At 39.5% G+C, this 14,604-nt stretch overlaps 1 protein-coding gene across 1 annotated transcript in view; it reads left to right on the top strand.

Annotated features, from left to right (window-relative positions):
- The window catches only part of UROC1 (urocanate hydratase 1), a 45,129-nt gene that overhangs the window by 15,808 nt on the left and 14,717 nt on the right, over positions 1–14,604 (top strand). The window contains exons 5-14 of the mRNA XM_037386867.1: positions 129–257; positions 938–999; positions 1,993–2,059; positions 2,644–2,787; positions 6,545–6,633; positions 7,116–7,178; positions 7,890–8,069; positions 9,522–9,619; positions 9,866–9,938; positions 11,267–11,388. Coding sequence (XP_037242764.1) covers positions 129–257; positions 938–999; positions 1,993–2,059; positions 2,644–2,787; positions 6,545–6,633; positions 7,116–7,178; positions 7,890–8,069; positions 9,522–9,619; positions 9,866–9,938; positions 11,267–11,388 — 1,027 coding nt within the window. The remainder of the gene's footprint in view (positions 1–128; positions 258–937; positions 1,000–1,992; positions 2,060–2,643; positions 2,788–6,544; positions 6,634–7,115; positions 7,179–7,889; positions 8,070–9,521; positions 9,620–9,865; positions 9,939–11,266; positions 11,389–14,604) is intronic.

Genomic DNA, 14,604 nt, shown 5'->3' with positions numbered 1-14,604 from the left:
GCTGTTATTCCATATGTGAATACACCTCATTATCTCCATAGCTGCCTTCACACTCAGTTTAGCAGCTTCACAAAGAAACATAAATATAGATGTAAAGATTCCCTCAGTTTCTGTGCTTTTCCTTTCAGTTCTGGTTGGTAATGCACTATTTGTCAGAGATGACTGAAGAGCAAACACTAGTAATGTACAGTGGACATCCTCTGGGACTCTTTCCCAGCCATTGGGATGCTCCTCGATTAATCATTACTAATGGCATGGTAGGTATCAGCATCTTGTTTCCTCTTTTTCCTCCTCTTCTGTTTAGTTTTCAAGTGTTTTGCTGAATTAAAATTTTATTTATACTACCTGAACTTACAACAGCACACAGGAGAATCTGGGATCCAAAATTCTGCAGCATTTATTCCGGTACAGATGCTCTCACTTCAAGTGTGCTGTTCTGCAGTGGTGGAGGGCACAGTCCCCTCCTGATGAGATGACTTCTGCTCTGACTGAGCCTGCGCTGTATGTGTTCTTGACCAAAACAGTTCAGCTAGGCTCAGTCTGGAAGATTTAAAAGCCCTCGATTAGGCAAACAGATGATTATTAATCAGATGGTCAGATATCTGGACTGCTTTGCTTGGAAGGCAAGCTGGACAAGTGAACACACTGATTCGTTGCCAGTCTTTTGAGCCATTCAATATCTACCTCCCTGCAGGCTACTTCTGTGGTTAGAGAACTGTTTTCCTTAAAACTTGCATGGCAGTCACACCGCCAGAAAGAACAGACTTTTTTTTTTTTCTAATACTAGAATGCATGGAATAAAACACCTGAACTACTCCTCTTGTTTTTCACTGGTTTTCTATGTGTGTGACCATAGTTAGAGAAATGTAGGCTATTAAAAAGAGCTGCTTAAATCTCTGATTTGCTTATGTGGGTTTTCCTTTGATTGTTTTCTTAGGTTATTCCCAACTATTCCACCAGAGATGAATATGAGAAGATGTTTGCTTTGGGAGTAACAATGTAAGAAGATATCTCACTAATAAAATTTATCAAATACTTACCTAAAATGTAATTCAGACATCAAGCAGTGGTTGGTTAAAATACCTAATGCAAATGGGTTTCAACTGTGCTGCATAAAGTCCTGGTGCTGCAAAGCATTATGCACACTTAAGTGGAATTATTTAGGAGTTTGAGTTATGTTCAGCCACACATATAAGGATGTAATTGAGGTCTGCTAGGAATTAATATTAGGTTTATGTGTGGGGCTTGGCTGAATTACAGCCTGAAGCCTTAATCATAACCTACTTATAGCGCTGGCTAGTTCCACTTTGCAGTGGTGGTTTTGCAATCTACAGAAAATAGTTATGAAACATTCCTTCACACCAAGAGAAAGCTCTAAAGTAGAGAGTTATCACTGGGTTTTTTAACGATTTTAACCTGCTTTTTTACTGCTGATTTAGTTGATAAGCACAGGATTGTTATTCTGTTGTGTACTATGGAAAGACTAAGTTAAAACCACTGGAGGGTTGGGTGTGGACAGATAAGGAAGCTGGAAGAAATGAAGGAGCATGAATAGAGAATATCCATTGCCACTTTACTGAGAATTTCATAGGAGTGCTGACAACCATTTTGGGCTAAAAACTTCAAAGGCAGCTGTGATTTAAAGCAAGAGTGCCACTGAAAACCAATGGCATAAAGGTGCCAACAAGGTGAAAAAGTGTCCTTGTGTCCTAGTCACTATGCTAAATGCCAAGACAAGTTTACACTCAGTTTTTTGACCCATGTATTTTTAAACTCAATTTAATGAGCTAAATGGTCCTCTGAAAACATGTTGGTGCCTTGCTAATGAATAAACCCTATTAAGTTGTAAATTAGATAATAGCAGATCTTTAACAACAAATCAAAGCACAGATACTTTTTTTTTGTTGTTGTTGTACTGGAAACATGTAGACACATACAGAATTCGTTCCAGTCTGAGTAACGTGGTATCGTTGTGTTCATTGCTGTTGCTAGGTATGGTCAGATGACTGCAGGGAGCTACTGCTACATTGGGCCTCAAGGAATAGTCCATGGGACTGTGGTAAGAAACTGGGCAAAGGTCTACTTGTTGATACTTTTTAGAGCAGGATATCTCCTGCTGGTGCCTGGGGTGGATTGGATTGCTGTGAGAGGATATTCTGGATACCAAAGAAATTCTTGTTGCCTGCTTCTTAAAAAATTAGCGTCCTTCCACTCAGATAGTCCATGGCATCTTATCCAGAACACAGACCTAAAGGAATCTGATATCAAGGTCTCAGTCTGAGCTCATATCCAGCTACAATAAGTGAAGTATGAATTGACCAAATGTTAGATAAAAATATTTTCTTAGCTGTTTTCCATAGTTGTCTTTTGCAACCATCCTGAATAAGTCTCTCTACCCCAAGAGCAGTATGTTGGGAACCACTGATTGTTCTGTGTCGTAGGAAAGAAATAAACATAATTGGGACAGATGGTTTCATAGCATCACTTTGTAATAAGTTTCCTTCTTAAAAGATTAAAACAGTTTCATGGTCCCAATGACCCCCAAGTTTTGAACTCTGTTTGCAAAAGGGACAGAAGATCTTTACGTTTCAGAAACTCCAGGAAAAATAGCTCCTGATAACTGCTATATTGTGTTGTGTACAGCTCACAGTGGTTAACGCAGGCCGTCGCTACCTGAAGGCAGAAGACCTGTCTGGAAAGGTGTTTGTTACTTCTGGTCTTGGAGGGATGAGTGGGGCTCAAGCAAAGGCTGCAGTCATTGCTGGGTGTGTGGGGATCATCGCAGAGGTGAGAGCAATCCTTCTTGTATTCTTCATGTGCTGACTCAGAACCCTTGTTCTTGTTCGCCTGATCTGACATGTTCCTCAAGTAACCCTGACAAGGCAAACTCAGAAAAAGATGCCCTTTTCTAAGGTCTGTCTGTCCTTTCCATTGCTGAGCAGTTTTCACTGGGTTGGACTCTAAGGACTCTAAGGGACTCTATGGACTGTAACTTGTTAGGACTGCCTCACAAAAAAATGCAGAATGATGCTGTCAGGTGAGCCATTCTCAGTGCTTGAGCTACCCTCGTTTCATGTGTGAAAGGGTGTAACTTCCACAGCCAATTCCTATGGGAACTGCATCTCTTTTGCCAAAAAAAGTGTGTTAAAAAGCTGTTAGTTACATTGTAATGAATCTACTTCCTCAGGTACCCTTATCAGGTGTAATGGAAAGTACTCGCTAAAAATGTTCGTATGATTCACTCATCAAGGTTGGGACTAACACAATTGCTTGGTGTTGTGATTCTTTAAGTCAATGGGATTTTGTAAAACTGGGAATTTTAAAGTTGGCTTCAGTATGAAGACAGTGAGGCTAATTAGAAACATGAGAATCCCAGTTTGTAGACAGTGAAGGTAAATTCTGCTAAGGGAGAATGCTGATGGGGGAAGTTCTGTACTACCGTTTTCCCTTTACCCTGAAGCTCACCCGCAGCATATATTCTTTATAGAGAGTCTTTCAGCCTGACGTAATGTTTCTTTGTTCCAAATATGTTAAAATAGCCCAGCTATTTCATCCCATAAACAAAGAGAATCTAATGATCTGTTAATCAAAGACTGTTAATGTCCAAGCAATCGCAATAGTGTATGATAGGATCAAGTGGATCTACAGATATCCTTAGCTATAATATATAATGCAGAACACTAACATCATAATTTTGGTAAGTGCATATGTTTCTAAGTTTTCAGTGAAATACATTTTTGTATAAAAAAGTAACATTAGGTTCTCCTAATACCTGCATTTTTCAGCTATTATGCTGGTCATATGTTCTGTTCTAACAAATCAGACAGAAAGATGGACTGCAGAAACACTGCAACAGTTTTTAACAGAAGATATTGCCCTGCAATTCTGTGAAAATGGTAGGGAATATCTTTAATGATATTGGCTGTTGAGAAACAATAAACATTTCCATGCATTGCTTTCCTCATGACTACCTTTGAACTCAATACACTGGGGAAACATTCTTGGTGGAGCAGATACAGGGCTGACAAAAATGCATTGTGCTCTTTTGACTGTCTGCAGGTGATGAGCTCTTGTTACTGCTCCAGAGGAAGAGAGGCTTTTGAGAACTCAACTCCAGTCAGAGCTGACTGGAGCGGGGCTTTCGCTTTCTCAGCCAAAGTCATTTATAGAGAGAATGAGCTGGCAAACCTCTGCTGTGGGCATGTCACTAGCTGTAATGAAAAGCGTAAGAATATTGCAATCTGACCAATGGTAATTATAATTAAAATTCAAAACATAATGGGTCAAACTGCCCACATGGCACACAGTAAATCTGACCTGCTCTGGCTAGCTCAGGCCTTATTTGTGGAAGGTTAGCATTTCAACTGTTTCACAAAGATGGTGCAAAAGTGGTTTTATTAACACATGACTTTTACATGTATCTGAGATCTCATCAGGCACTCCCTGCAGATGAAGTATATTTATTCAATTTATTATTGAATAAGTTATTAGTGAATAAATTATTTTTTTTCAGACTTCTACTCTGTCATCATGATCTTTCAAATGCTAAAATACAAAGGAAAGATTCCAGTGAATGCTATTCGCAGCAGTCCTTTGTCCTTTTCATCTCTACGGCTGCAGATGATTTTATTCAGGAGACTGAATATCGCCTGGTTTTTATCTCCTGTGAGATGATCCTTGTCGGAAATGAGTCTCAGGAGCACATGTGGATAGCTATATATATGTACATATTATTTATTTAAGGAACTATTTATGCAAATGACATTTTTATGTCAAATTGATGACATATCATCAAATGACAAATATGCAAATTGATGAATTGTGCAAGAGATGTCATTTTGTCAGCCAGGGCTTCCGAAGCTTAGACAGAAGGGATTAATGGTGCAAGTATTTTACCTCTTCTGTTTGACATGAAGCAGATTGTGATTTTATGAAATAATTGTGTGGAGGGCTAGACTCTCTTCTGAGCTGCGCTAAGCTCTCTAGGGTTACTCTGGAGGTGACATTAGCTCATCATCTGTGCAATTTTTTAAACTACTGAGGTGTTGATCAAAAGCAAGCATATCTTTGAAAGTGTGGTTCAAAGAAGCTAGTTTTCTTGAGTATGCTAACAAGCCTGCAATACTAAGACTGTCAGAGAGGGCTGAAGTAAAATACGTAGGATGTGGAAACAAATCTAAATAGATCTGATCTGTGTTATGCTGAGATTTAAATGAATCCAATTCCTGTAATTCATACAGACCATTTAATATCTTTCTGCCTGTGCTGATTTAAATAACTCCCAAAGAAGCTGTTCCCCATGGCACCTGACTTTATTGAATAATTCCATTGGCAGTGACACTGATATTATCATAATCTGGGGTTTTGGAAGGATAGCTTTATTACTGATGTGGGAAATGATGGAAGGTTTCTCATGCTAAGAATAATTAGGAAAGAAAGGTTTCCTGGTGTTCAAGTGACTCCTGAATACAGAATTTATTTAATTTACATATAAATACTTTGTTAATGAGAAATTATAGAATTAAAATGACAGGGGTGGATTATAAAGAAGTAAAAATGCTTTAATGAAATACTACAAGATGCATGATGTGTTCTTATGCACACACACCACTGTGGGTGTTTAAATCCGCTACTACCACAGTAAATTGGCTTGAATTAATTTTGCCACTTGCTTTATGCCACTGATAGCTCATTATAAAAGTATTAATGATTTGCAAGTTTGTACAATGAACCATTAATATGGAACCTGTGCCAAAGTCTCCACCGTTTGTCTATCCATTTATATTTTTATCCAGCTGTCTTTTATGCATATACACACTGACACACACAGAAGCTGAGCCCAGAAGAGGGTGCAGATTTGGGACTGAGCTTGTTTGGAGCTTCAAAGTTCAAACAAGAGGGAATTAAAGGCATAGTTTTGTTTTGATCCATTCCATTTTTTAGAGGCATTAGCCAGCTGGGACAAGAAAATGCTTTCCTCTTCTTTTCCATATTTGGTTGAGATTTTCAACCAGTAGTTGAAGAACAAGAGTGAGGATTTTATTCAGCAAAATGTTGCTTCATCCTGAAGGAACTTGCAGAGATGTCTGTCTCTGAGCTGATCAAAGAAAATATTTCCTTAATTAAAGAATTTTTTTTCCACAGAAAATAGCTAAATTTGAAGAATAAATTGGAAACATTTTGGCTTTTGTTTTTTTCAATATAATCATGAAAAGAAACAATAATATTTTTCTGCTAATGTTAATTATTCTTACCTCTTGTACAATTTTAATGATAATATTTGGTTTGTAAAATATTTTGAGAAGTGACGTATCAGAAAGTCTTTTTTTCCTGCTTTGAGCCTGGAGTAAAAAAGAACAAAGTGTAAAAAAATCGGAGGTGAAAAATAAGTATTTGAACAATTACTCTATGTTCTTAAGACCAAGGCAGGGCTATTCCCTTTACCTATTTGCTACTCTTTCTTGCAGGCTAATTGAAAAAACTAAAGGTAAAAGTGACTGCATAGGGGAAACAGAAGTTTTAAGATGTGTGCTATTTTTCTTAGGTTGATGAAGCAGCACTTTTGAAACGTTACAAGCAGGGATGGCTGATGGAAATCTCTAACAACCTGGACCATTGCATTGCTCGCCTTAGGTATGACTTGTAGCATCATTCAGTGAGTCTCCCTCTGCTTCCCAATCCTCACTTGACATCTTTCTGCATTGTGCCATTTTAGTGTGCATATAGAAGTGGTTGAAGGACACCTCTTCTTATGCTGAATCTGCTTTTGAATGTGAATCCATCCTTCCAAACAGCAGCAGTCATTATTAGTGACTACCAGTGCTTACTGCAAGTCACTAACAATGCTTCATATTGTTTATATATGTTAAATGTGTCTTCATTCAGTTCCATGAATATGCATAAAGCAATTACAATTAAAGTTACTCTTGAAGCATCACTCAAGCTTTCTGGAACCAGTGATTAACACTTACATGAAGGTTAAAAGATCTGTTGATGAGTGTTGGAAACCACATATAGACTTTTTTGCTGGGTTTGACTCTGTATGTGATTTGTACATTGTAAGATGGAATTACATGAGGTGCATTTTCTCAGCTAATCTTTTTAATCTGTTCTAGAGATGCAAGAAAGAATAAAATTGCCCTTAGTTTGGGTTACCATGGGAACGTGGTAGATCTATGGTAAGTAGTATATGTGGATAATGGATATACTAATGCTCTTGCTTGTTAGTCAACCTGGAACTGGCTCCTAGCCTTGGAAGAGAAAAGGCATTAAATGTAGTGCTGAGTTCATTACTCTACATGCTCATGAAAAACTGTACTGTCAAAAGAGGGGTCTTCATCCACGTGCTCCAGTTCCCAGTTTTTTCCCGTGCACCTGCTCCTTTCCTTACGGAACAATTAATTTCTCAGGGAAAGAAATCCCTAAGATTCCTCCTTGGATGAAGGAAGAATTTATCCCTTTCCTTCTAACCATATGCTAATTGGTTGGCAAGGAAATGTCTTTGACTTCAGTGAAGAATAGAAGTAGGTGCTGATTGAATAAAAATAATCAGATGATGGATAGAAATTCCTGCACTCTTGAGGCTTTATCCAATAGTAAATCTTACTGTCACCATATACAAAAGGTTGATACTGACCAGTGAGACTGGTACGTCATACTGATACCTGACTCGTCTACCACCATTCCTGCCCAGATAAATGTGAATTATAAAAGTTGCACCTACGTTGTCGTCACCGTTGTTTCCCATCTCCTGACTGCTAAAACACTTAGCCCACCAAGGGCATATCTTTATAAACAACCTCTTGGGATGGAAGAATTTCACCTGAAAGAGGAGCTAGAATGTGAAATGACAGCTTCTGTTCAAACACTCCTTTCACTGTCTTCCCCAGGGAAAGGCTAGTATATGAGTTGGACACAACAGGAGAGCTGCTAGTTGATCTGGGGTCTGACCAAACTTCGTGTCATAACCCATTCAGTGGCGGGTACTATCCAGTACAGCTTGGCTTTGAGGAAGCAAAGCAGCTTCTTTCCACAAATCCAGGGAAGTACCGGACCCTGGTACAAGAGAGGTAAATGTTTTGGTGATACATGTTTTTAACCTTTTGTTTAGTTGCTCTGCAAGTGATCGGATCTCTGTCATTCTTGCAAGAAGTTTCTGGTCTTTGATATTTCAGTAGAAATCTGGGGTAAAGCTACAGCACTAATAACTCCCAGCTTTGTACTTACACAGCTATCACTCAGAATCTGGCAGACATCACTTACCCGCCATTTTATAGTCTGTAGCATATAGGATCAGAGGTCTGAACACTAATGATTTACATCACTTCTGTAAGTTCCTACATTGTATTAGGTTTTAAAAATCTGGGACAATAAGTACAATTTCACATAGGCTACCAGTAGGTTTAGGTTCACTGAATATAGCATAAAAAGCCAGGAAGTCCATCTAACCTACCATGCTTCCAACGGTTTTTTAGAGAAGGATATGAGGAGCGGAAAATCTTCCCCAATCAATCCTCCCATCTTGCTGCAAATATAAGTTCTATCCAGCATCTGGATTTCGGGGAGCTACTCCTGATTTACAACTTTGCAAGTGAAATTGGAATTGGGCATTATAAAGGAAGCAATTTGTCACAATTTATATAGAAATAAAGAACTGTGGAACAGAACAAGCTGTACTGTTTTTCTCAGCTGGTACTTTCAAGACTTTATGGCTCCTGCTCTGGATTTGTTCACCTTGAACATTCCTGCTGGAGACATTTTTCCAGTAGAAGGTGGAATATGGGCATATAATCTATTTGACTTTGGATGAGGGACCTGTAAGGACCTTTCCAGTTTCCCAGTTCTGTATCATACTACTCTTAAGACAAAGGTAACAGAAAGGTAAACTTCTGGGAGAGACTAATTTCTGACAATCTAGGTGTGAGCCCCAAAAAAATTCTGATTTAATTTGTTAGGCATTGATTTATCTCTCGAGTTCCAAGCGGTTACACCTATGCATGTACAATTCCATATGCAACTATGCATTGAGACTGGAACTAGATAATATTATGTGGAAATGGTATCACAGAAGGGTATGGTCCACTGTTGGAGGCAAAGGGAAAACTGAGCTGTTTTGGATAGGGGAGAGGCCAGGACAGTGATGTTCAGCCACTTTCTGGTTCTGTGTCCACTCACTTTCTCTGTGAACTTCTTATACTGTTTTGCAGTTTTGTGTAGGCTGTTTCTTGTTATTACCTTCCATTCTCAGAGCTGGCTGCGTTTCTTTGCTGAAAGACATGGCTTCTCTCTGCTGACTAATGGTGTTCCCTTGATGAGTTTAAATCACTTCAAGATCTGGGGATAATAGGTACTACAGACTGAAAGCATCTCAATTGATGTTGTATGGGTTTATGTCTGGATTTCTCTGGGGTCTTTCAGATATGTCTGTCTCCCCTTACTCCCATGTCTTTAGTGAGTTCATGGTATTTTTCTTTTTGATATTTTATCAATCTCAAAAATAACTGTTTCCTTCTTTATTTCAGTCTGAGGAGACACGTGGCTGCTATTAACAAACTAGCTGATAAGGGCATGTTTTTTTGGGATTATGGCAATGCTTTTCTCTTGGAAGCTCAAAGGGCTGGTGAGTAGATTCTGGAGTTGTTAGGTGGAAACAAAGACAATCCTGCATGCATCTTCCCAGCAGTACATTTTGGTAGGATAAGGCTGGCCGCTGTGTTATGCCAACTCTTCGGCCTCTCCCTTTCTGTAAGACCCCTGATCTTCTCTGTGGCTGAGATAGAGCCTTCATGGGAACCCGGGTGCATTCTGGTTTTGCATTTTATAGTTTTTCTTCATCAAGTCACTGACTATTAAAATTCTTTCATAGGTGCTGATGTTGAGAAAAGAGGAGGCAATAAAACAGAATTTCGATATCCTTCCTATGTTCAGCACATCATGGGGTATGTTGGGGAGAGTTTGGAATAAAGCACTCAAGTGCCTTGTGACTCCGTCTTAGTGCAGATCTTGCAGTGCTCTATAAATTACAAAAAGGAGTCAACAGCAGTAGGAACATTGATCTCGCAGGTGTTATGCCAGAGTTAGTCTTATTTTTCTCCACTCTGGAGTAATGCCCAGTCTAGTTTAGGACAATGTTATTTTGGCTGTAAGTATCATGCTCATATTTTCTGTTGGCTTCCTTAGAGTTACTCCTTGCATCTTCCTGTGTGCAGAGGAAAAGAAGAGTCAGACCTGGAGAGACATATGTGATTAACATAAGTAAACTCTGACAGCAGAGGTTTTGCTAATACTTTTTTGTGAAAGGCATGGCATGTCTTGATAATTTGGTGTAAAGCTTTATCCTTTTCAGGATTAAAAGGTCTTAGGAAAGCAGATGCCAGATGTGTGAACAGTAAGCTAAAACATTGCCAAATCAAAAGTCTTCACTCCTTTACATGAATACCTGCATTTTATCTTTTGTTGCATCAGTTTTTCTTAAGCAGTTCTACTCAACAGAACAGTCAAGTCACAGCCTATAACTATATGCAACTTCACTTCTAGGTGCTAAAAAACCCAAGAGCTTGTCCCTTGAGCAGTAGAGCTCAATTCCAAATCATAAAAACTTATGCCTACAGTGAAGTTAAAACCACATCTGAAATAGGACTGTACCTCCTGCCCAGCCTGTGCGTACTGCTTGTAGGGAAAGCGGAGCTGAGGAGATCTCTTCAGGTTTACAACACGTTTTGCCTCTGACTCACGCTTAACTTGCCTATACCATGTGAACAGGGGCTTGAACATAGAGTAAGGCACCCAGCAGATGAGATCTCTTCTTCTGGTACTCAACTGAAGTGTGTCTTACTATTATGTGTAAATAATGTGGACAGCAAATGAGTCTGGACTCAGGCACTTGTTCAAAATCTACACTTGTCTGATAGTGTAGATGCACTCAGCCTTGGTTAAGGATGAAAGACCAGGCAGCAGGGAGAGTATATCTGATGAAACAAAAGAAAAATTGCAATTCATCTGATGATGCACTTGTTTGACTGAACTCCCTGACATTCCTATCAGAATTCTGGCCTGACTGTATTTTTTTACACCAGTCAATGGCTGTGTGAAACAGCACTGTTAAATTTCTCAGTTAATGGTCCTTGATGTTTCTGTTTAGATTAGTTCATTGAAAATGTTTCAAATTCTTCCGTCTCCAGCTAATGAAAGAAAAGCACTGCTAGCAGCCAGGATAAATAAGGAAAGAATTTCAACTATCTCTTAATGAAACATGTTCTCTTCCCAGGGACATTTTTTCCCTGGGATTTGGGCCATTCCGCTGGGTTTGTACCTCAGGTGACCCACAGGATCTTGCTACCACCGACTCAATTGCCATGTCTGTGCTGGAAGACTTTATACGTCAGGGAGGTAAGGCACCATCCCGTGCCCCCATCACTGGGGGTGCTTTTGGGAAGAAAAGGAGTCTGAGAGTTGTGAAATGTGTGTTAACTTTTGGCTGAAAACACAGAAAGCAGTCTCTTGCCTGTTCCCTGTGGGCAGGAAACCTTGCTGTTCTCAAACCCCTGTAAGGAGTGTAACCAGTAGGTAAAAAGTAAAAACACCATGCAGAGAGGTTATTGATCCCAAAGCCATTGTTGCAATTTTGGCTGAGCACGCTTCTTTTAATTTGCCACAGATTTTTCCTGCACTTCGTCACCTTGAAACTCTAAGGCAAACAGTATCTTTCAACAGGCCTCCAAGAGTTTTTTAAAGGAGTCAAATTGCTTTGCCCCGGTCTCACAGGTGAATGAGGCATGGCAACCTAAGGAGGATTTTAAGAGCCTAGCAAGCAGATCGGTGGCAGGAAACCTGGGGTTCACGGCTGTGGTGCTCCATCCAGCATCATCCATTTGTGATTACAATGTGGAGGCCTTTCTTCTTTGATATTTGTTAATAAATTGACAGCTGCTTCTACTCACTGGTGGAACCAGTCTGGAATACTACTGGTATGCTACTCTAGTATCTGGGGATTACCCTGTCTTTCCGTATCCCTGAAAGTGGGCTGCTACTGTTATCCCCTGCTTGTGAACGGGAACTGAGGCAAAGCTAATTTTGTGTCAGCAGACATGAATCCAAATCTCCCAGGCTGCAGAGGAAGACCCTACTCCTTTCTCTTTTTGTCTACTTTTACAAGTAACTGGACAGCAGACTCAAAGACTCAAGTGACATTGTCCCCTATGACTGAAGTCCTCAGCTCTTCTCTTTCCAGAGCTTGGAGCTTTGTGCTTCTCAGAATCAAGGAGGGGATCAGAAGGAAATGGATCAGAAATTTAAAGCACATTTTATGGGGAGGAGAGCATATGAAATATTTATTGCTTCTTTCATGAAAGACATCATTGAAATATGAATCAAAGTGTGAAAAAATGGAATGCTGTCCTATTTGTTCTGGAACAGTTAGCATTGCAAGGATCTAGGGTGGTATTTCTGAAAAGGATATACCACATTCAGATATGCCTCATTTGAAACAAAACTACTGTTGCCTCCCTATAATGTAAGGCTGGTGTTCAGCCTCCTCTTCCTCCCAAGAGGTGAATTATTGATAGAGTGGATCTGACCCTGCAAGGTCCCGTCTATTCTCCTAAACTTTCCTTAGGAGTCATTTTCAAGAAATAGCAGCGGAGCATGATGTGTTTTTAATGCAATGACCCAGAAGTGCCTACCCTGTTCTATGGATATTGAAACTTCCATGTTTTTAAACCTGGTCCCTTGGCTTAATTGAAGGGAGGGTGAAATTTTGGATGGTTTGCATTGCAAGACTAGGAAATGAATTAGTTACTGTGTACACAACAGTATGTGGCTGTTTAAATAGATGGTAATGTAAAGCTGCGGAGAGAAGTGTCTTCCACAGACAAAAAGCATTGAACTTTCACATGTATCTTCTTAATTTAAATGAAAAATTACGTTTAAAAATCCCAACAAGTGAAAGCAGGCTAAAGGGCAAGGCTATTACTGGATTTTCTGAATTTGGCAGGACAACACGAATAGGATTTCAAAGAGAAATAAAAGCAGAATTTGGCCAGAAAATAAAGAGCCATTTGTGGATTCATATTCTTGAGTATTCCACTCACTGTCTGCTTCCTATGGGACCTGGGCTTGGACCAGATTCCAGGGTCTGGATATCCTCACACACATAGACATCTAAAATCTGAAACTACCTTTGAATTTCGTAAAAGAATCTGTTACAAAGACTGAGAGAAAACTCTGAAGTCTGTTGCATTCTGCATCTAAACTTTTGACTTGGCCTTGAGTCCAATGTTAACCATTCTTCTCCTTTCGTGGAGAAGAACTTTTGTGCTTAAACCTTACAAACTGTGAAAAAGTCCTATGTAGTTTTTAGTTTTATTATCTGCTTCCACTCCTAAGGTACCTGAGCTTTTAAGTTAGCCTTTGCACAAGAGATGCCTTTGCACGAATCTCCCAAGAGCAAAGGCAGCCAATCTCTGTGTTGATGAGGACTGTTTCTCTGAGTACACAATGCTTTCTAGTATCTTTCAAACGCTAAACAAGTACAAAGGCCCATGAAACACCAGAAGCATGCCTGACTCCACAACATATTCCAGTTGGTTTGGGGAGGTGGAGGCAGCAGTTTAGCAAATGAGACACATGGAACTACTCTAAAGTTAAGGTCTTTCTAGAAGGAGGTGTAAGATTTTTTTCGATTGCAGGAAGTAAGACTAAATAAAAGGGAGGATTCCCAGGGGTAGCTGGTGAAATCTGACTTTGGATGCGCCACAGTTTAGGATAGAGAATATGACTGTTTATTGGTGACTGGGAGGGACAAACGTGCTGTGTTGAGATATGTCCTTGTAGCCAGTGTTCTCATCTGGCTTCTCTTCTGGATATGTTCTATAGAATTAACAGACAGTAAGATCTTTTCTATAAGTCTGTGCACTGTGAAGTATAAAATATGGGAAGTACTCTCTGATATAGCTTATAGAAGTGATAGAAAGGCACTCATTCTCTATTTGCTTTTCTAAAGGTAACTCTTGCAAACTCTATTTAAACATCTATAATAACCCACGTGAATACTACACGTTACCTTCTAGAAGATGCTTCCTTAAAGCTTGTGAATGGCAGCACAATCCTACTAGGACTAGCAAGTGTTTAATCTTTCACTCCCTGCGAAGCTGAGAGCTGACATGTTAATCCTTATTGCAGAGTTTAGAAGCTATCACTTGGAGCCAACCCCCAAAAAGACCTGTCAGTGCTTTAGGATCATTAAAGCTTTCTGTACAGAAGGTCTGCCTCTGCAGGAATAAGCATATTTTACATTTCCCTTTAACAATGTGTTTAACTCAGATTAAATATAATATCTTGCCTTTTCCTCTTCCCTTTTTTTAGTTTTACTATGCATGTCTGCTGACATTGCCTAGTGGAAAGAAAGACAGTAGTCTAAACACTTTTCTTAGTTATCAGGGACAATTTCAAGTTAGCAGAGTGCCGTTTCTCCAGTTTGGCTGACTTTCAAACATAAATTATATGTACATTATGGTTTGACTTGAAAATGGGTGAGCGCTGGAAAGTGCTGGGGAACATGCTATCTTGGCATCTACAGAACTGCTTATAACTTGAAGCTCCGATGCA

The sequence above is a fragment of the Falco rusticolus genome, chromosome 4 (genome assembly GCF_015220075.1).
Source record: "Falco rusticolus isolate bFalRus1 chromosome 4, bFalRus1.pri, whole genome shotgun sequence".
Taxonomy (NCBI): Eukaryota; Metazoa; Chordata; class Aves; order Falconiformes; family Falconidae; genus Falco; species Falco rusticolus.
This window is presented reverse-complemented; position numbering and strand designations above follow the sequence as displayed.